Raw genomic sequence first — 20,757 nt, 5'->3', positions numbered from 1 at the left:
TACGGCCTCTAAGGGTGGGGCCGGAGCATGTACAGTGTGCGCTCTCCTTGCTGGACCCCATGCACTGTATAGCGTGATTCACACAGTGCACAGTGCAGAGCTCTGTCAGCTGTTGATTGTCCACAGACTGCTCCTTCTGTCCTGTCAGCTGGTTCCTGTGTGCTCAGTGACATCAGCACTTTCCCTCAGTGTTTACTACACTGCTCCTTCTGTCCTGTCAGCTGGTTCCTGTGTGCTCAGTGACATCAGCACTTCCCCTCAGTGTTTACCACACTGCTCCTTCTATCCTGTCAGCTGGTTCCTGTGTGCTCATTGACATCGGCACTTTCCCTCAGTGTTTACTACACTGCTCCTTCTGTCCTGTCAGCTGGTTCCTGTGTGCTCAGTGACATCAGCACTTTCCCTCAGTGTTTACCACACTGCTCCTTCTGTCCTGTCAGCTGGTTCCTGTGTGCTCACTGACATCGGCACTTTCCCTCAGTGTTTACTACACTGCTCCTTCTGTCCTGTCAGCTGGTTCCTGTGTGCTCAGTGACATCAGCACTTCCCCTCAGTGTTTACCACACTGCTCCTTCTGTCCTGGCAGCTGGTTCCTGTGTGCTCAGTGACATCGGCACTTCCCCTCAGTGTTTACCACACTGCTCCTTCTGTCCTGTCAGCTGGTTCCTGTGTGCTCAGTGACATCAGCACTTCCCCTCAGTGTTTACCACACTGCTCCTTCTGTCCTGTCAGCTGGTTCCTGTGTGCTCAGTGACATCAGCACTTCCCCTCAGTGTTTACCACACTGCTCCTTCTGTCCTGTCAGCTGGTTCCTGTGTGCTCAGTGACATCAGCACTTCCCCTCAGTGTTTACCACACTGCTCCTTCTGTCCTGTCAGCTGGTTCCTGTGTGCTCAGTGACATCAGCACTTCCCCTCAGTGTTTACCACACTGCTCCTTCTGTCCTGTCAGCTGGTTCCTGTGTGCTCAGTGACATCAGCACTTCCCCTCAGTGTTTACCACACTGCTCCTTCTGTCCTGTCAGCTGGTTCCTGTGTGCTCAGTGACATCAGCACTTCCCCTCAGTGTTTACCACACTGCTCCTTTTGTCCTGTCAGCTGGTTCCTGTGTGCTCAGTGACATCAGCACTTTCCCTCAGTGTTTACCACACTGCTCCTTCTGTCCTGTCAGCAGGTTCCTGTGTGCTCAGTGACATCAGCACTTTCCCTCAGTGTTTACCACACTGCTCCTTCTGTCCTGTCAGCTGGTTCCTGTGTGCTCAGTGACATCAGCACTTTCCCTCAGTGATTACCACACTGCTCCTTCTGTCCTGTCAGCTGGTTCCTGTGTGCTCAGTGACATCGGCACTTTCCCTCAGTGTTTACCACACTGCTCCTTCTGTCCTGTCAGCAGGTTCCTGTGTGCTCAGTGACATCAGCACTTTCCCTCAGTGTTTACCACACTGCTCCTTCTGTCCTGTCAGCTGGTTCCTGTGTGCTCAGTGACATCAGCACTTCCCCTCAGTGTTTACCACACTGCTCCTTCTGTCCTGTCAGCTGGTTCCTGTGTGCTCAGTAGCATCAGCACTTTCCCTCAGTGTTTACCACACTGCTCCTTCTGTCCTGTCAGCTGGTTCCTGTGTGCTCAGTGACATCAGCACTTCCCCTCAGTGTTTACCACACTGCTCCTTTTGTCCTGTCAGCTGGTTCCTGTGTGCTCAGTGACATCAGCACTTTCCCTCAGTGTTTACCACACTGCTCCTTCTGTCCTGTCAGCAGGTTCCTGTGTGCTCAGTGACATCAGCACTTTCCCTCAGTGTTTACCACACTGCTCCTTCCGTCCTGTCAGCTGGTTCCTGTGTGCTCAGTGACATCAGCACTTTCCCTCAGTGTTTGCCACACTGCTCCTTCCGTCCTGTCAGCTGGTTCCTGTGTGCTCAGTGACATCGGCACTTTCCCTCAGTGTTTGCCACACTGCTCCTTCTGTCCTGTCAGCTGGTTCCTGTGTGCTCAGTGACATCAGCACTTCTCCTCAGTGTTTACCACACTGCTCCTTCTGTCCTGTCAGCAGGTTCTTGTGTGCTCAGTGACATCAGCACTTCTCAGTGTTTACCACACTGCTCCTTCTGTCCTGTCAGCAGGTTCTTGTGTGCTCAGTGACATCAGCACTTTCCCTCAGTGTTTACCACACTGCTCCTTCTATCCTGTCAGCTGGTTCCTGTGTGCTCAGTGACATCAGCACTTTCCCTCAGTGTTTACCACACTGCTCCTTCTATCCTGTCAGCTGGTTCCTGTGTGCTCAGTGACATCGGCACTTCCCCTCAGTGTTTACCACACTGCTCCTTTTGTCCTGTCAGCTGGTTCCTGTGTGCTCAGTGACATCAGCACTTTCCCTCAGTGTTTACCACACTGCTCCTTCTGTCCTGTCAGCAGGTTCCTGTGTGCTCAGTGACATCAGCACTTTCCCTCAGTGTTTACCACACTGCTCCTTCTGTCCTGTCAGCTGGTTCCTGTGTGCTCAGTGACATCAGCACTTCCCCTCAGTGTTTACCACACTGCTCCTTTTGTCCTGTCAGCTGGTTCCTGTGTGCTCAGTGACATCAGCACTTTCCCTCAGTGTTTACCACACTGCTCCTTCTGTCCTGTCAGCAGGTTCCTGTGTGCTCAGTGACATCAGCACTTTCCCTCAGTGTTTACCACACTGCTCCTTCTGTCCTGTCAGCTGGTTCCTGTGTGCTCAGTGACATCAGCACTTTCCCTCAGTGATTACCACACTGCTCCTTCTGCCCTGTCAGCTGGTTCCTGTGTGCTCAGTGACATCGGCACTTTCCCTCAGTGTTTACCACACTGCTCCTTCTATCCTGTCAGCTGGTTCCTGTGTGCTCAGTGACATCGGCACTTTCCCTCAGTGTTTACCACACTGCTCCTTCTGTCCTGTCAGCAGGTTCCTCTGTGCTCAGTGACATCAGCACTTTCCCTCAGTGTTTACCACACTGCTCCTTCTGTCCTGTCAGCTGGTTCCTGTGTGCTCAGTGACATCAGCACTTCCCCTCAGTGTTTACCACACTGCTCCTTCTGTCCTGTCAGCTGGTTCCTGTGTGCTCAGTGACATCAGCACTTCCCCTCAGTGTTTACCACACTGCTCCTTCTGTCCTGTCAGCTGGTTCCTGTGTGCTCAGTGACATCAGCACTTCCCCTCAGTGTTTACCACACTGCTCCTTCTGTCCTGTCAGCTGGTTCCTGTGTGCTCAGTAGCATCAGCACTTTCCCTCAGTGTTTACCACACTGCTCCTTCTGTCCTGTCAGCTGGTTCCTGTGTGCTCAGTGACATCAGCACTTCCCCTCAGTGTTTACCACACTGCTCCTTTTGTCCTGTCAGCTGGTTCCTGTGTGCTCAGTGACATCAGCACTTTCCCTCAGTGTTTACCACACTGCTCCTTCTGTCCTGTCAGCAGGTTCCTGTGTGCTCAGTGACATCAGCACTTTCCCTCAGTGATTACCACACTGCTCCTTCCGTCCTGTCAGCTGGTTCCTGTGTGCTCAGTGACATCAGCACTTTCCCTCAGTGTTTGCCACACTGCTCCTTCCGTCCTGTCAGCTGGTTCCTGTGTGCTCAGTGACATCGGCACTTTCCCTCAGTGTTTGCCACACTGCTCCTTCTGTCCTGTCAGCTGGTTCCTGTGTGCTCAGTGACATCAGCACTTCTCCTCAGTGTTTACCACACTGCTCCTTCTGTCCTGTCAGCAGGTTCTTGTGTGCTCAGTGACATCAGCACTTCTCAGTGTTTACCACACTGCTCCTTCTGTCCTGTCAGCAGGTTCTTGTGTGCTCAGTGACATCAGCACTTTCCCTCAGTGTTTACCACACTGCTCCTTCTATCCTGTCAGCTGGTTCCTGTGTGCTCAGTGACATCGGCACTTTCCCTCAGTGTTTACCACACTGCTCCTTCTATCCTGTCAGCTGGTTCCTGTGTGCTCAGTGACATCGGCACTTCCCCTCAGTGTTTACCACACTGCTCCTTTTGTCCTGTCAGCTGGTTCCTGTGTGCTCAGTGACATCAGCACTTTCCCTCAGTGTTTACCACACTGCTCCTTCTGTCCTGTCAGCAGGTTCCTGTGTGCTCAGTGACATCAGCACTTTCCCTCAGTGTTTACCACACTGCTCCTTCTGTCCTGTCAGCTGGTTCCTGTGTGCTCAGTGACATCAGCACTTACCCTCAGTGTTTACCACACTGCTCCTTTTGTCCTGTCAGCTGGTTCCTGTGTGCTCAGTGACATCAGCACTTTCCCTCAGTGTTTACCACACTGCTCCTTCTGTCCTGTCAGCAGGTTCCTGTGTGCTCAGTGACATCAGCACTTTCCCTCAGTGTTTACCACACTGCTCCTTCTGTCCTGTCAGCTGGTTCCTGTGTGCTCAGTGACATCAGCACTTTCCCTCAGTGATTACCACACTGCTCCTTCTGCCCTGTCAGCTGGTTCCTGTGTGCTCAGTGACATCGGCACTTTCCCTCAGTGTTTACCACACTGCTCCTTCTATCCTGTCAGCTGGTTCCTGTGTGCTCAGTGACATCGGCACTTTCCCTCAGTGTTTACCACACTGCTCCTTCTGTCCTGTCAGCAGGTTCCTGTGTGCTCAGTGACATCAGCACTTTCCCTCAGTGTTTACCACACTGCTCCTTCTGTCCTGTCAGCTGGTTCCTGTGTGCTCAGTGACATCAGCACTTCCCCTCAGTGTTTACCACACTGCTCCTTCTGTCCTGTCAGCTGGTTCCTGTGTGCTCAGTGACATCAGCACTTCCCCTCAGTGTTTACCACACTGCTCCTTCTGTCCTGTCAGCTGGTTCCTGTGTGCTCAGTGACATCAGCACTTCCCCTCAGTGTTTACCACACTGCTCCTTCTGTCCTGTCAGCTGGTTCCTGTGTGCTCAGTAGCATCAGCACTTTCCCTCAGTGTTTACCACACTGCTCCTTCTGTCCTGTCAGCTGGTTCCTGTGTGCTCAGTGACATCAGCACTTCCCCTCAGTGTTTACCACACTGCTCCTTTTGTCCTGTCAGCTGGTTCCTGTGTGCTCAGTGACATCAGCACTTTCCCTCAGTGTTTACCACACTGCTCCTTCTGTCCTGTCAGCAGGTTCCTGTGTGCTCAGTGACATCAGCACTTTCCCTCAGTGTTTACCACACTGCTCCTTCCGTCCTGTCAGCTGGTTCCTGTGTGCTCAGTGACATCAGCACTTTCCCTCAGTGTTTGCCACACTGCTCCTTCCGTCCTGTCAGCTGGTTCCTGTGTGCTCAGTGACATCGGCACTTTCCCTCAGTGTTTGCCACACTGCTCCTTCTGTCCTGTCAGCTGGTTCCTGTGTGCTCAGTGACATCAGCACTTCTCCTCAGTGTTTACCACACTGCTCCTTCTGTCCTGTCAGCAGGTTCTTGTGTGCTCAGTGACATCAGCACTTCTCAGTGTTTACCACACTGCTCCTTCTGTCCTGTCAGCAGGTTCTTGTGTGCTCAGTGACATCAGCACTTTCCCTCAGTGTTTACCACACTGCTCCTTCTATCCTGTCAGCTGGTTCCTGTGTGCTCAGTGACATCAGCACTTTCCCTCAGTGTTTACCACACTGCTCCTTCTATCCTGTCAGCTGGTTCCTGTGTGCTCAGTGACATCGGCACTTCCCCTCAGTGTTTACCACACTGCTCCTTTTGTCCTGTCAGCTGGTTCCTGTGTGCTCAGTGACATTAGCACTTTCCCTCAGTGTTTACCACACTGCTCCTTCTGTCCTGTCAGCTGGTTTCTGTGTGCTCAGTGACATCAGCACTTTCCCTCAGTGATTACCACACTGCTCCTTCTGTCCTGTCAGCTGGTTCCTGTGTGCTCAGTGACATCAGCACTTTCCCTCAGTGTTTACCACACTGCTCCTTCTGTCCTGTCAGCTGGTTCCTGTGTGCTCAGTGACATCAGCACTTCCCCTCAGTGTTTACCACACTGCTCCTTCTGTCCTGTCAGCTGGTTCCTGTGTGCTCAGTGACATCAGCACTTCTCCTCAGTGTTTACCACACTGCTCCTTCTGTCCTGTCAGCTGGTTCCTGTGTGCTCAGTGACATCAGCACTTTCCCTCAGTGTTTACCACACTGCTCCTTCTATCCTGTCAGCTGGTTCCTGTGTGCTCAGTGACATCAGCACTTTCCCTCAGTGTTTACCACACTGCTCCTTTTGTCCTGTCAGCTGGTTCCTGTGTGCTCAGTGACATCGGCACTTTCCCTCAGTGTTTACCACACTGCTCCTTCTATCCTGTCAGCTGGTTCCTGTGTGCTCAGTGACATCAGCACTTCCCCTCATTGTTTACCAAACTGCTCCTTCTGTCCTGTCAGCTGGTTCCTGTGTGCTCAGTGACATCAGCACTTTCCCTCAGTGTTTACCACACTGCTCCTTTTGTCCTGTCAGCTGGTTCCTGTGTGCTCAGTGACATCGGCACTTTCCCTCAGTGTTTACCACACTGCTCCTTCTATCCTGTCAGCTGGTTCCTGTGTGCTCAGTGACATCAGCACTTCCCCTCAGTGTTTACCACCCTGCTCCTTCTGTCCTGTCAGCTGGTTCCTGTGTGCTCAGTGACATCAGCACTTCCCCTCAGTGTTTATCACACTGCTCCTTCTGTCCTGTCAGCTGGTTCCTGTGTGCTCAGTGACATCAGCACTTTCCCTCAATGTTTACCACACTGCTCCTTTTGTCCTGTCAGCTGGTTCCTGTGTGCTCAGTGACATCAGCACTTTCCCTCATTGTTTACCACACTGCTCCTTTTGTCCTGTCAGCTGGTTCCTGTGTGCTCAGTGACATCAGCACTTCCCCTCATTGTTTACCACACTGCTCCTTTTGTCCTGTCAGCTGGTTCCTGTGTGCTCAGTGACATCAGCACTTCCCCTCATTGTTTACCACACTGCTCCTTCTGTCCTGTCAGCTGGTTCCTGTGTGCTCAGTGACATCAGCACTTTCCCTCAGTGTTTACCACACTGCTCCTTCTGTCCTGTCAGCTGGTTCCTGTGTGCTCAGTGACATCAGCACTTCCCCTCAGTGTTTACCACACTGCTCCTTCTGTCCTGTCAGCTGGTTCCTGTGTGCTCAGTGACATCAGCACTTTCCCTCAGTGTTTACCACACTGTTCCTTTTGTCCTGTCAGCTGGTTCCTGTGTGCTCAGTGACATCAGCACTTCCCCTCATTGTTTACCACACTGCTCCTTCTGTCCTGTCAGCTGGTTCCTGTGTGCTCAGTGACATCAGCACTTCCCCTCATTGTTTACCACACTGCTCCTTCTGTCCTGTCAGCTGGTTCCTGTGTGCTCAGTGACATCAGCACTTCCCCTCAGTGTTTACCACACTGCTCCTTTTGTCCTGTCAGCTGGTTCCTGTGTGCTCAGTGACATCAGCACTTCCCCTCATTGTTTACCACACTGCTCCTTCTATCCTGTCAGCTGGTTCCTGTGTGCTCAGTGACATCAGCACTTCCCCTCATTGTTTACCACACTGCTCCTTCTGTCCTGGCAGCTGGTTCCTGTGTGCTCAGTGACATCAGCACTTCCCCTCATTGTTTACCACACTGCTCCTTCTGTCCTGGCAGCTGGTTCCTGTGTGCTCAGTGACATCAGCACTTCCCCTCAGTGTTTACCACACTGCTCCTTCTGTCCTGTCAGCTGGTTCCTGTGTGCTCAGTGACATCAGCACTTCCCATCAGTGTTTACCACACTGCTCCTTCTGTCCTGTCAGCTGGTTCCTGTGTGCTCAGTGACATCAGCACTTTCCCTCAGTGTTTACCACACTGCTCCTTCCGTCCTGTCAGCTGGTTCCTGTGTGCTCAGTGACATCAGCACTTCCCCTCAGTGTTTATCACACTGCTCCTTCTGTCTTGTCAGCTGGTTCCTGTGTGCTCAGTGACATCAGCACTTTCCCTCAGTGATTACCACACTGCTCCTTCTGTCCTGTCAGCTGGTTCCTGTGTGCTCAGTGACATCAGCACTTTCCCTCAGTGCTTACCACACTGCTCCTTCTGTCCTGTCAGCTGGTTCCTGTGTGCTCAGTGACATCAGCACTTTCCCTCAGTGTTTACCACACTGCTCCTTCCGTCCTGTCAGCTGGTTCCTGTGTGCTCAGTGACATCGGCACTTCCCCTCAGTGTTTACCACACTGCTCCTTCTGTCCTGTCAGCAGGTTCCTGTGTGCTCAGTGACATCGGCACTTCCCCTCAGTGTTTACCACACTGCTCCTTCTGTCCTGTCAGCTGGTTCCTGTGTGCTCAGTGACACCGGCACTTTCCCTCAGTGTTTACCACACTGCTCCTTCTGTCCTGTCAGCTGGTTCCTGTGTGCACAGTGACATCGGCACTTTCCCTCAGTGTTTGCCACACTGCTCCTTCTGTCCTGTCAGCTGGTTCCTGTGTGCTCAGTGACATCGGCACTTTCCCTCAGTGTTTACCACACTGCTCCTTCTGTCCTGTCAGCTGGTTCCTGTGTGCACAGTGACATCGGCACTTTCCCTCAGTGTTTGCCACACTTCTCCTTCTGTCCTGTCAGCTGGTTCCTGTGTGCTCAGTGACATCAGCACTTCCCCTCAGTGTTTACCACACTGCTCCTTCTGTCCTGTCAGCTGGTTCCTGTGTGCTCAGTGACATCAGCACTTCCCCTCAGTGTTTACCACACTGCTCCTTCTGTCCTGTCAGCTGGTTCCTGTGTGCTTAGTGACATCAGCACTTTCCCTCAGTGTTTACCACACTGCTCCTTCTGTCCTGTCAGCTGGTTCCTGTGTGCTCAGTGACATCAGCACTTCCCCTCAGTGTTTACCACACTGCTCCTTCTGTCCTGTCAGCTGGTTCCTGTGTGCTTAGTGACATCGGCACTTTCCCTCAGTGTTTGCCACACTGCTCCTTCTGTCCTGTCAGCTGGTTCCTGTGTGCTCAGTGACATCAGCACTTTCCCTCAGTGTTTACCACACTGCTCCTTCCGTCCTGTCAGCTGGTTCCTGTGTGCTCAGTGACATCGGCACTTCCCCTCAGTGTTTACCACACTGCTCCTTCTGTCCTGTCAGCAGGTTCCTGTGTGCTCAGTGACATCGGCACTTCCCCTCAGTGTTTACCACACTGCTCCTTCTGTCCTGTCAGCTGGTTCCTGTGTGCTCAGTGACACCGGCACTTTCCCTCAGTGTTTACCACACTGCTCCTTCTGTCCTGTCAGCTGGTTCCTGTGTGCACAGTGACATCGGCACTTTCCCTCAGTGTTTGCCACACTGCTCCTTCTGTCCTGTCAGCTGGTTCCTGTGTGCTCAGTGACATCGGCACTTTCCCTCAGTGTTTACCACACTGCTCCTTCTGTCCTGTCAGCTGGTTCCTGTGTGCACAGTGACATCGGCACTTTCCCTCAGTGTTTGCCACACTTCTCCTTCTGTCCTGTCAGCTGGTTCCTGTGTGCTCAGTGACATCAGCACTTCCCCTCAGTGTTTACCACACTGCTCCTTCTGTCCTGTCAGCTGGTTCCTGTGTGCTCAGTGACATCAGCACTTCCCCTCAGTGTTTACCACACTGCTCCTTCTGTCCTGTCAGCTGGTTCCTGTGTGCTTAGTGACATCAGCACTTTCCCTCAGTGTTTACCACACTGCTCCTTCTGTCCTGTCAGCTGGTTCCTGTGTGCTCAGTGACATCAGCACTTTCCCTCAGTGTTTACCACACTGCTCCTTCTGTCCTGTCAGCTGGTTCCTGTGTGCTCAGTGACATCAGCACTTCCCCTCAGTGTTTACCACACTGCTCCTTCTGTCCTGTCAGCTGGTTCCTGTGTGCTCAGTGACATCGGCACTTCCCCTCAGTGTTTACCACACTGCTCCTTCTGTCCTGTCAGCTGGTTCCTGTGTGCTCAGTGACATCGGCACTTCCCCTCAGTGTTTACCACACTGCTCCTTCTGTCCTGTCAGCTGGTTCCTTTGTGCTCAGTGACATCAGCACTTCCCCTCAGTGTTTACCACACTGCTCCTTCTGTCCTGGCAGCAGGTTCTTGTGTGCTCAGTGACATCAGCACTTTCCCTCAGTGTTTACCACACTGCTCCTTCTGTCCTGTCAGCTGGTTCCTGTGTGCTCAGTGACATCAGCACTTCCCCTCAGTGTTTACCACACTGCTCCTTCTGTCCTGTCAGCTGGTTCCTGTGTGCTCAGTGACATCGGCACTTCCCCTCAGTGTTTACCACACTGCTCCTTCTGTCCTGTCAGCTGGTTCCTGTGTGCTCAGTGACATCGGCACTTCCCCTCAGTGTTTACCACACTGCTCCTTCTGTCCTGTCAGCAGGTTCTTGTGTGCTCAGTGACATCAGCACTTTCCCTCAGTGTTTACCACACTGCTCCTTCTGTCCTGTCAGCTGGTTCCTGTGTGCTCAGTGACATCAGCACTTCCCCTCAGTGTTTACCACACTGCTCCTTCTGTCCTGTCAGCTGGTTCCTGTGTGCTCAGTGACATCAGCACTTCCCCTCAGTGTTTACCACACTGCTCCTTCTGTCCTGTCAGCTGGTTCCTGTGTGCTCAGTGACATCAGCACTTCCCCTCAGTGTTTACCACACTGCTCCTTCTGTCCTGGCAGCTGGTTCCTGTGTGCTCAGTGACATCAGCACTTCCCCTCAGTGTTTACCACACTGCTCCTTTTGTCCTGTCAGCTGGTTCCTGTGTGCTCAGTGACATCAGCACTTCCCCTCAGTGTTTACCACACTGCTCCTTCTGTCCTGTCAGCTGGTTCCTTTGTGCTCAGTGACATCAGCACTTCCCCTCAGTGTTTACCACACTGCTCCTTCTGTCCTGGCAGCAGGTTCTTGTGTGCTCAGTGACATCAGCACTTTCCCTCAGTGTTTACCACACTGCTCCTTTTGTCCTGTCAGCTGGTTCCTGTGTGCTCAGTGACATCAGCACTTCCCCTCAGTGTTTACCACACTGCTCCTTCTGTCCTGTCAGCTGGTTCCTGTGTGCTCAGTGACATCAGCACTTCCCCTCAGTGTTTACCACACTGCTCCTTCTGTCCTGTCAGCTGGTTCCTGTGTGCTTAGTGACACCGGCACTTTCCCTCAGTGTTTACCACACTGCTCCTTCTGTCCTGTCAGCTGGTTCCTTTGTGCTCAGTGACATCGGCACTTCCCCTCAGTGTTTACCACACTGCTCCTTCTGTCCTGGCAGCTGGTTCCTGTGTGCTCAGTGACATCAGCACTTCCCCTCAGTGTTTATTACACGGAGCCTTCTGCTCTGTCAGCTGGTTAATTTAAATATTTCTAAAATAAAAATTAAATGTCATCTTTCTCTTTATGCCTCTTAGAGATCATTTCTTCTTCAACTTGCTTAACTGTTCACAATAATAGTAATTTTGACCAGGGGTGTCTAAAGTTTTATATTAATCTATCTATCTATCTGCCTACAGTATCTACCTCTCTATTATCTATCATCTCTCTAGAAAGCATAGCGAATCTTAAATAAAACCAAAATTATTAGATGGAAAATTAGTTAATTGTGTGTTATATAGAAATGAGGAACCGATGTTGACCATAGGAGTAGCACACGGCCCCCCACCTCACCTCAGGAGCCCCCAGATGTAACCAGCTGTGTCACTGAGATGTTTCTATTGTATTTCCATTACTGAAATGTTACATGATAAGAGGGTACATGAATAACTGTATCTTACAATCTCATCTAGGAGAGGATCACGGCTTTGTTCTTGTCTACCCTCCAATCTCCGGTGAGTGCTTACTGTATATAGATCTGTCCTGATCCTTTAACCCTTTGTGTGGCATCAATCATGGTCTTCACTTTTCTTCTTTATTTTTCAGATAATTGGAAATATGTCAAATGGCAGAAATGTGCTTCGTCTTTGTGGGTGAGATCTATTACTTAGTATTGGATGATAACCTCACTGTCCTACAGAATAAGTTGTTATGTGCTCCATGGAGTACAAGGTCCTCACCCCTGAGGGTCCATAGTAGTGATTTTCTTGTTAAAGCATTGCACACTTGAGAGAAGTCATAGGGTGAGGTTGTGCGTGTCTCGCCACGTCCTTTACATCTCTCCTATGGAGAAGGGATGGAGTTTTTCCTCATTTTCAAGTATTTTTCTACTCCGGACACCATGTTGCTCCCATCACCTCACGCCAGTGGACTAACTATATTTGCATCATTCTTTGATGATTTTTTCTTCTTTTTAGCATTAGAGGAAAAATATTAAACCAGAAGAATCTGGAGTGTAGGTCGAGGGGGTGCAGAGGTGGTAGTCACAGTCGGGCTGTGGGGCCAAAGGCATAAGAAGACCAAATCTTAGAATGGCCATGATAGATGGGGTGGTCTGGTACAGAGGTGTCTCTGTGGCTGAGGAGCTTCAAGTTCTGTTTTGTATCAAAGTAAATGTAAACCTCAAGATGTTTATGGCCTGATACGTCAACGGGAATATCCAATTCCAAGTAATGCTTCGGGTACTGGCGTTGTGTGATGGGGCTGTCTGACAGCTAAACCAGCCTCTTTGTCCGACATGTTTGGTCATCAATAGAGACAGAGGAGAGCACTATCTTAGATATTCTCTTCACACAGAGAATTATTGATATTTTGAAACTGGAAACATTTTCTTGTTGGCGTCCAATCCTACTGTTGATGAATGATATGTCCTCCACACTTTCTGTTCTGATGCTGTTACTTCTTACGAGTCGCAGGTTGTGACTAAGTCTCCGTACCTATGTGACTGGATTAAGGACGTGCTGAAATCAGAAATCTTCAATGAGTATAAAAGTGATGAAACAGTTGAAACATTTCCAATTGTTGGAGACTGGAAATTCAGGAAAAGCGTTTCCTCCTGCTCTTGTGTCATGTTCTGTTTTGAAAGTGATGGACGAAATTCAGAATCATTACGAGAAGTGAAGAAGTTGTCTACTTCTTATGGTAAAGGAGTTTTTGTGTGTAGTTGGCTATATCCATACATGTCTAGTATTGTATATCACAGGTGTAACTGGTGCGTGTGATGTAGACTATACGTCCAGGTTACTGAGAACAGCCCGTATCCAGAACTTGCTGATTTTATCAGAAGAAGTTATTCCGATTATATAAGAAGTTTCCAAAGTAGAGACTGTTTAGACTTGCGGCTTACAGTGAGTATTTCTGATTATTACCTTTTGCTCTTTGACTTCCAGGCCTGAAAAATGTCATAGTTTTGCTGAGTGAAAATACTCCAGACAATTGGCCTCCTGGTCAGATGAACGATCAGCACAAATTACCAGTTCTAAATTTCTCAAAACACCAAATCACCTGGTATAAAGACAATCTCAAGTTTTACTGCACAAAGATCGAGAAAATGAAGAGGATTTTAAAAGGTACCAAGAGTCTAAGTCTAAAATCCTTCCACAGAATAAGATTAGGAATTGAGATCTCCCTCAACGCCCATAGTGAATTTCTGCTTTTCTGTACTTTTATTCCAGGTTCATCCTCCTGGACGGTAAGAGACGACTCTTTGTAATACTGCTACATGGACATACATGAGAAATGTAATGGGGATCACATGAGACGTCTACAAGGGCGAAGGGGGATATGCAATGAGAAGAAAGGACCTCTGACGATCCATAGACAATATTCTAAGTGTTGTCAGCATGTCTCAATACTAAGGAATAACTTCATCCAAATAATTAGAATAGTTGTTGTAACGGGGCCGGGAGGTGGAACCTCTGAGCTGCAATACAAAGGGGAAGTCCTTGTAAGGAAGCGGGTGACTCCCAGGGAAGGCAAGCAGGTAGCCACAACAAGTAACGGGGACAGCCTCTGGGTAAGCAGGCAGGTGGTCACGGCAAGTGATGGGAACAGTCTCTGGGTAGACAGGCAGGTGGTCACGGCAAGTGACGGGGACAGTCTCTGGGTAGACAGGCAGGCAGGTGGTCACGGCAAGTGACGGGGACAGTCTCTGGGTAGACAGGCAGGTGGTCACGCTTAGTGACCGGGACAGTCTCTGGGTAGACAGGTGAGGCGGATACCTGACAGGTAACTGGCGGGCGCTCCCAGGTGAGTGAGCTGACGGAGACAGCAGGTAACAGGCAGGTAACTGGTGGACGCTCCCAGGTGAGCGATCTGACAGACGAGGCAGGTGACAGGCAGGTAACAGGCAGGTAACTGGTGGACGCTCCCAGGTGAGCAGTCTGACAGACAAGGCAAATAACAGGCTGGCAGGCAGGACTAGAAGTCAGTCTAGCAGCGTAACCTGAGGGCTGAAGCACAGGTGAGACACAGTGCAAACAACTTTGCTCGGGCACCTCCATTTTGGAGGAGGTGCCTTACATATGGGAGATCCTCCGGGGACTCATTAGGACGGCGCGCGTGACCCCTTTAAGAGAGAGGGCGCCCTAAGCACAGTACCTGGGAAGCAGCACGTGCTGCCAGCAGCGCGGGAGGAGGACGCCGAGCACGGAGCAGAGAGGTGAGGGGAACGGCGTCTCTGCCTAGCAGGGGGCAGAGACGCTGATGTTACAGTTGTCCATTTTATTGGAAAATTTGAATTGGAAAAGTTCATCTTTCAAAAATGTAAAATTGACAAAAAAATGCACAAAGTTGTCACATGAATATAATGTTTTGAAATGTACCAACTTCACCAAATTTACCCAACAATTCATTTTTCGGAGCATTTAAAGTACCACAAAGCCTCCAATTTCCCTGAAAAGACGTCTATGACAACCAGAGGTCTCCTAGGATTTGTATACAACACTTTTCAAGCTTCTTAGTGCAAACACCAAAGCCTTGGTCATGTCAAATTGACCTTGACATATCTGGCTCTGGGTAAACGTTCCTCACTGATGGGCCGTCACTTACTCTCTGGACAGTTTTTTTACTATTATTAGTTATTATTTCTTTTTAGAGCGGCATTGATCCTGGTCCTGTATATGAGAAGGGGTTACACACAAAATACAAATATAACTTACAGAAAACAAATTAACAATGATAAACAGGTATATAGGGGTACATGTAGACAGGTAGAGGACCCAGCCCTTGTGGGATTATATTCTACCATTTTTTTCAGTGTTTATGGCTTTCCCTCCCTATTATATTGAGCTGTGATGTCATTTCTCTATCCAGACTCTCCATATAAAGGCTGCTGCATTCCCTACCGCAGCTTTCATAGAGGCTATGTTGGCTTCCAATCTAGGTGACTTTCAAGCATCATGTACTGTTCAAAGTTACTGAGTTCAGCAATTTTTTAAAACTTCAACTCAAATTGATTAGTATCAAATTGATTTGCTTCTCCCTAAACATGATTGATTTATTTAGCTAGTAGGGAATCCGGCCACACTCTTTCTATGGTATACAGCTGACAATATTGAGTATAATTCTGTAAGTGGTGCATACTTTAGACACATTTATAGCAGAACTGCAAGAAATAAGATTTCTCAATTGGCAAATTCTCACTGTAGAAAAGAATAACAAATCTCATAAAGGATCTGTAGTTGATGTTTTTTCTGTCGCTCATGTCCTACACTTTTCTCTATGGTCTTTCTGACTTTCTCAGGGCCACAAGGTTGGAATCTTTTCAAGATCTTCAGAAAGTGAATATGAATGGCTGAAGAGGGAGCTGGAATCTGAATATTTCCGAGGTGCGGTAGAAAACGTCCAGCCTTATTATATTTCCAACAGAGGCTTTCAACAGTTCATGACTAACGTCTCGAATTCTACCTTTGGAATCTTGTATCACACCAAAAACCGAGGGAGGATCAATATCACCAATGTCACTGATTCTCTGTATGACGAGGAGCTGGACTACATGTCCCAGATGATGAGTAAGTGAGCATGGCACAGGCTATTTACCGGTTGTTATAGAAGTTCTCCAACCCAAAAAAATCTGCATACATTTTGGAAAAACATTAAGATACTAATAAGTGCAGGTTCTTCAATCCCCTTTGGTCACAGGTTGGCCATTTTCATGTTGGCTCCGATGCTCAACACATCAGAAAGTTTCCTTTGTTGGCAGATGGCCATTGCCTTGTGTAATGGGGTTGTCTGACTGCTCATTTCCATCTCTTAGTGACCCCCTCTTCTTGGTCAATACTTTGGTCATGAAAGAGAAGGAGACTGGCTTAGTTGTTGAAATGAGCAGTAAGTCGGCTCCCTTCACACAAAGACCTGATTATTATTGTTACTATTATTCATTATTATAGCTCCATTTATTCCATTATGCTTTACATGTGATAGGGGTATACATAGCGCAAACAATTACAATAATCTTGAACAAAACATGACGGCGACTGGTACAGGAGTAGAGAGGACCCTGCCCGCGAGGGCTCACAATCTACAAGGGATGGGTGAGGATACAGTAGGTGAGGGCAGAGCTGGTCGTGCAGCAGTATGGTGGAGCGAGGGTTACTGCAGGTTGTAGGTTTGTCGAAAGAGGTGGGTCTTCAGGTTCATTTTGAAGGTTTCCACATTAGACGAGAGTCTGATGCTTTGGGATAGAGAGTTCCAGAGTAGGGGGGATGCACGGGAGAAATTTTGTATGCGATTGTGGGAAGAGGAGATAAGAGGTGAGTAGAGAAGGAGATCTTGTGAGAATCGGAGGTTGCGTGCAGGTATTTACCGGGAGACTAGGTCACAGATGTAAGGAGGAGACAGGTTGTGGATGGCTTTGTATGCCATGGTTAGGGTTTTGAACTGGATTCTCTGGTCAATGGTGTGCCAGTGAAGCGATTGTCGCGATACGATAGTCGGACAGCAGAGTTTAGGATAGATTGGAGGGGTGTGAGAGTGCTGGAAGGGAGGCCACAGAGCAAGAGGTTGCAGCAGTCGAGGCAGGAGATGATGAGGGCATGCACTAGTGTTTTTGCAGATTCTTGGTTGAGGAATGTGAAGATCCGGGAGATGTTTTTGAGTTGGAGTCGGCAGGAAGTGGAAAGGGCTTGGGTATGTGGTGTGAAGGAGAATTTCGAGTCCAGGGTTGCCCCAAGGCATCGAGCTTGCGGGACTGGGGAGAGTGGACAGCCATTGTCATTGATGGATTGGTCAGACGGGGGAGATGAATGAGATGGTGGAAAGATGATGAGTTCTGTTTTGTTCATGTTAAGTTTTTAAATCTAGCAGAGAAGAAGGATGAGATGGCGGACAGACATTGTGGGATTCTGGTTAGTAGGGAGGAGATATCGGGTCCAGAGAGGTAGATTTGTGTGTAATCAGCATAGAGGTGATACTGAAAGCCATGAGACTCTATGAGCTGTCCTATGCCAAAGGTGTAGATGGAGAAGAGCAGGGGTCCTAGGACGGAACCTTTGGGGGACACCGACAGATAGAGGGCGAGGTGAGGAGGTGGTATATGAGTGGGAGACACTGAATGTCCGGTCTGTTAGGTATGAAGAGATACAAGATGGGCCAAACCCAAACATACACTCCCACATAGGGGACAAGTTGAAAGTGGAGCTGCCGACCTAATAACAGAGGGGATCGGCCACCAGACATAACTGAAGTATTGAAGTAAGTTACTTCGAAATTGTTTATTTTTTTTTTGATTAGACAACCCCTTTAAAGGGGCTTTAGTGACTCTTGTTGGAGGCTTCAATAGTAACTTGGTTACTTAGCAAGTTATTTAGAATTTTTGGTTTGGTTGTTAATGTTTGACATATTGGTCTTAGATTGGGATTTTGTTCCTCAGCGTTCGGGTCTTCAGAGTGAAGGTCACATCTACAGTATAAATCTTCCAAGATAAAAATGTATAAATATGAATCAATTATCACCGTACTTTGAGGTATTTTATGCTCCAAGTGGTTTTATAGGTTATATATTAAGGTCATGAATTAACTCGTTGGGGATTTTTTATATTTTTTTTAGATAGACAAGTGATTGTGGTGGTCGATGACCTAAACATTGGTGACGATGAGGAGAAATCGCGGATCTTATGCAGCCAGCCCTCTATCGAAGAGAAAGCTCTAGATCTGTTCCTGATCACCACAGAGGAGAAGAAACTCTTAGAGCCCCTGGTGAAGATGAGAAACTATATAAATGGAGGTAAGATGATTAGTAATGATGAGGGTTATCCTTTAAAGGGGTTTTTCCATGAATATAAAACCTTTCTATTGAATAAAACATGACTGGTGTAACAGACTTTGCCTTGAGTAGTCAGTCATTTCTGTCTGAAACAGAAGAGCAACTAGAGGCAGCGAACTCAGGGAAACAAAGTGTGTCAAAAGTTGGTGCAGTGGGTCAAGTTTGCAGTTCAGTTGTTATAAAGTTACACCTGTCCATCTTCCTAAGAGTTTGGTTTCTCATCAATCAAATCCATCACCAGATTTCCCTTTATATACTGAGTATTGACTGACATCTCCTAAGTGTCCTCCTTCTTGGGGCTCTTGAAGCCTGACTGACAGCTCCTCAGTGCCCCTCCTCCCTGCTGATGCTGTATTCTCACATTGCTCAGAACAAGCTGCAGTCAGGCTCAGTGATTGGAGATTGAATACACATTGAATTTATTGATTTTTGAAACGTACAGTGAAAAAGAATAATTCTTTCCTGACTCCACATGGTGATTCACTGAATCCATATCCAACCAAGACTCAATACTTGTACCTAAGCCTTTGTGTTATACAGGCAGGACCACAACAAGAACACAACTCCATCATAATCTCGGGTTATTTTACTTCCTACGACATTATAGCATTGTAGAGAGCAGTCAGGTAAAAATCTGGGCATATGGGCTCCAAGGACGACCGGTAATGAGATTTATCAATAAAATATGTTGAATTCGCGCTGAACAGCTGGATAAATGAGCTAAAAAATGAATAATTAAAAATAAAAGGCACTTTATTAATATAGAATCATACAATTAAAATTGATAAAAATATAATTTAGGATGAAATAGAAGAAAGATTTGTCCTCCGATGCTAAAGAGTTGAGTGCATCCGACTTGATGAGTTTAGGTCCTGTTGCTCGGAGTGGTGCTGTAGATTGGGAGCTAGTGGTGAGTGGTGGTAGGCCCTAGATAGAGGGAGGAAGCTTTTAGATAAGAGGATAGTGGTTACTCCGGATAAGAGTCCTAAGTATGAGCACGTGCTGTACTTACTCGTATGGGGTAGTGAGAGGAAAGTCCTCGTAATTGTGCCTGGTGTTGCCGAGCCATGCGATAGGTTCAGAAAGGGGACTGTGGGTAGAAGGAGTATTAGAAACAATATCCTGATATGTACCTGATTGGGTAGAGAGCATTTACCTAGTTGGTGAGGGTTCTGCGTGATGTCCTATGGAAGTCTCAGGGGACTGAGGTTAATTAAAGTTCAGAAGTGCTGAATGCTGGAATATGAAAGGTGCAACGTTGGTTGATAGGGTACAGGGGTGTGTTTGTGGCAGAATGCCTATTGATGTGGTAATACTAATACCTGACCGTGTGTGCGGTGGTGTGTAATAGGCAGATAAGGTATTACAAAAATTGGGGTTCCTCCTTCGGAGGCGGTGGTTTATGCTGAGGGAATCCACGTGGATCCTTGCAGATATATTGAGAGTATGTTCAGTCAATATGGTATGGCCCTATTTTCAAGATTGTCAATGCAGGTATAAATTGTTCCTAGCGGACCCTTGTAGCAGCGTAATACTGTTGCGGCTGCTGATGGAGAGAGAGGTGCGCTGGGGAATTTTCCAAGATCAGATGCTGCGGTCTAGATACACTGCGCAGTCATCAGTATTGGCGAGGCCTGTGAAAAGAGTCTTACCTCCGACAGTGTCCGAGAGTCCTCAGAGAAGGCACGTGAGGCGATTCTGGCTGGTAGTGTGGTGAAGCAGAGTCCCGGTCGGTGACTCGTTTTTTGGTGGTATACTGCTCATTGGCGCGCTTGCTTTTGGTGAGGCAGGCGGAACGAGCAGGACCAGACATGATGTCATGGTCATATGACGATCACGTGATGAAGCAGCTAAGGATAGCTAAGAGGACCAAAATTCCAACGCGTTTCGGAAACAAATGCGGTATCCTTCTTGAGGGATGGTCCAGGATGGTGTCCCGGCTTCTTATATAATGTAATGAGATTTAGGCAGAAGGTTTCGGTCAAGAAAATACTTCATATTGATGTGATGATACGGTATCAGATCAGCGAGGTTCCAATAATCTGAGGTTTCTTTTATCTGCCACCCCTGAGTTTAATTCCAGCGTGTACAAGTGTTGACGTATCCAGACACAACATCACTGCACCTAATCATTCATCTCATTTATTTTCTTGATTTTCTTTTCAGAAACTATGAAATAAAATAAATGAAGTTTATGTGAAAACTGGAGGGAAGGTCTGGAGAACATTGGAGCTGCAGATAAGGAGTCCAGTGTTGTGGTTCCTGGTCATGCTGATCCTCACTCTGTACTTGGTGGACGTTGTTGGCTTTTGGCTTCATCTATGAAGCTTATATTATTACGTTTTTGACATTTTTACGTCTCTTTATGTTATAAGACTTTCCTCTCGCCTCCTGCACCATGGTCGGCAGCTCATCATGAGTATAAATATATCCGATGCTGCACCGGGTGCTACGCTGTCGCTCTGTAGAGATTTATGAGCTGAATAAAGAAAAGTCTCCAATGAAATCTCCAGAATTAAATATATTCACGGTTAAAAAGAACGCGTCGGTGTGCCGGGAGGTAATGGTCAGCATCCTTCCAACTGCTGACATCATTACAAACGGAACAGAGAGTCCAATGTGTAGGTGATACTGGTATATACTGGCTCCATTAATCCATCTATGCAGATGAACAGACGGCTGTGGCCAAAGAAATTGTATTCATGCCGAGCTGCCAAAACGGTAAAGCTCTGGTT

General features: G+C 48.3%; 1 protein-coding gene across 9 annotated transcripts in view; it reads left to right on the top strand.

Annotated features, from left to right (window-relative positions):
• Window positions 1-20,531, top strand: part of LOC141162641 (uncharacterized) — a 43,111-nt gene extending 22,580 nt beyond the window's left edge. For 3 of the 9 annotated variants that reach the window (XM_073648943.1, XM_073648938.1, XM_073648936.1), the window contains 8 exons: window positions 11,674-11,715; window positions 11,807-11,853; window positions 12,676-12,901; window positions 13,150-13,329; window positions 13,435-13,451; window positions 15,504-15,771; window positions 17,807-17,983; window positions 20,189-20,522. In XM_073648943.1, the coding sequence (XP_073505044.1) occupies window positions 11,674-11,715; window positions 11,807-11,853; window positions 12,676-12,901; window positions 13,150-13,329; window positions 13,435-13,451; window positions 15,504-15,771; window positions 17,807-17,983; window positions 20,189-20,202 (971 nt within the window). In that variant the 3' untranslated portion in view covers window positions 20,203-20,522. Of the gene's footprint in view, window positions 1-11,673; window positions 11,716-11,806; window positions 11,854-12,675; window positions 12,902-13,149; window positions 13,330-13,434; window positions 13,452-15,503; window positions 15,772-17,806; window positions 17,984-20,188 lie in introns of all 9 variants that reach the window. The other 6 variants (XM_073648942.1, XM_073648939.1, XM_073648937.1 and 3 more) reach the window with 6 other exon arrangements.
• Window positions 20,532-20,757: the final 226 nt, after the last annotated feature.

Source organism: Phyllobates terribilis, unplaced genomic scaffold (genome assembly GCF_046119375.1).
Source record: "Phyllobates terribilis strain yellow unplaced genomic scaffold, ASM4611937v1 Scaffold_9__5_contigs__length_417890890, whole genome shotgun sequence".
NCBI lineage: Eukaryota > Metazoa > Chordata > Amphibia > Anura > Dendrobatidae > Phyllobates > Phyllobates terribilis.
The sequence above is the reverse complement of the archived record's forward strand: the minus strand, read 5'-3'. Positions and strand labels throughout refer to the sequence as shown.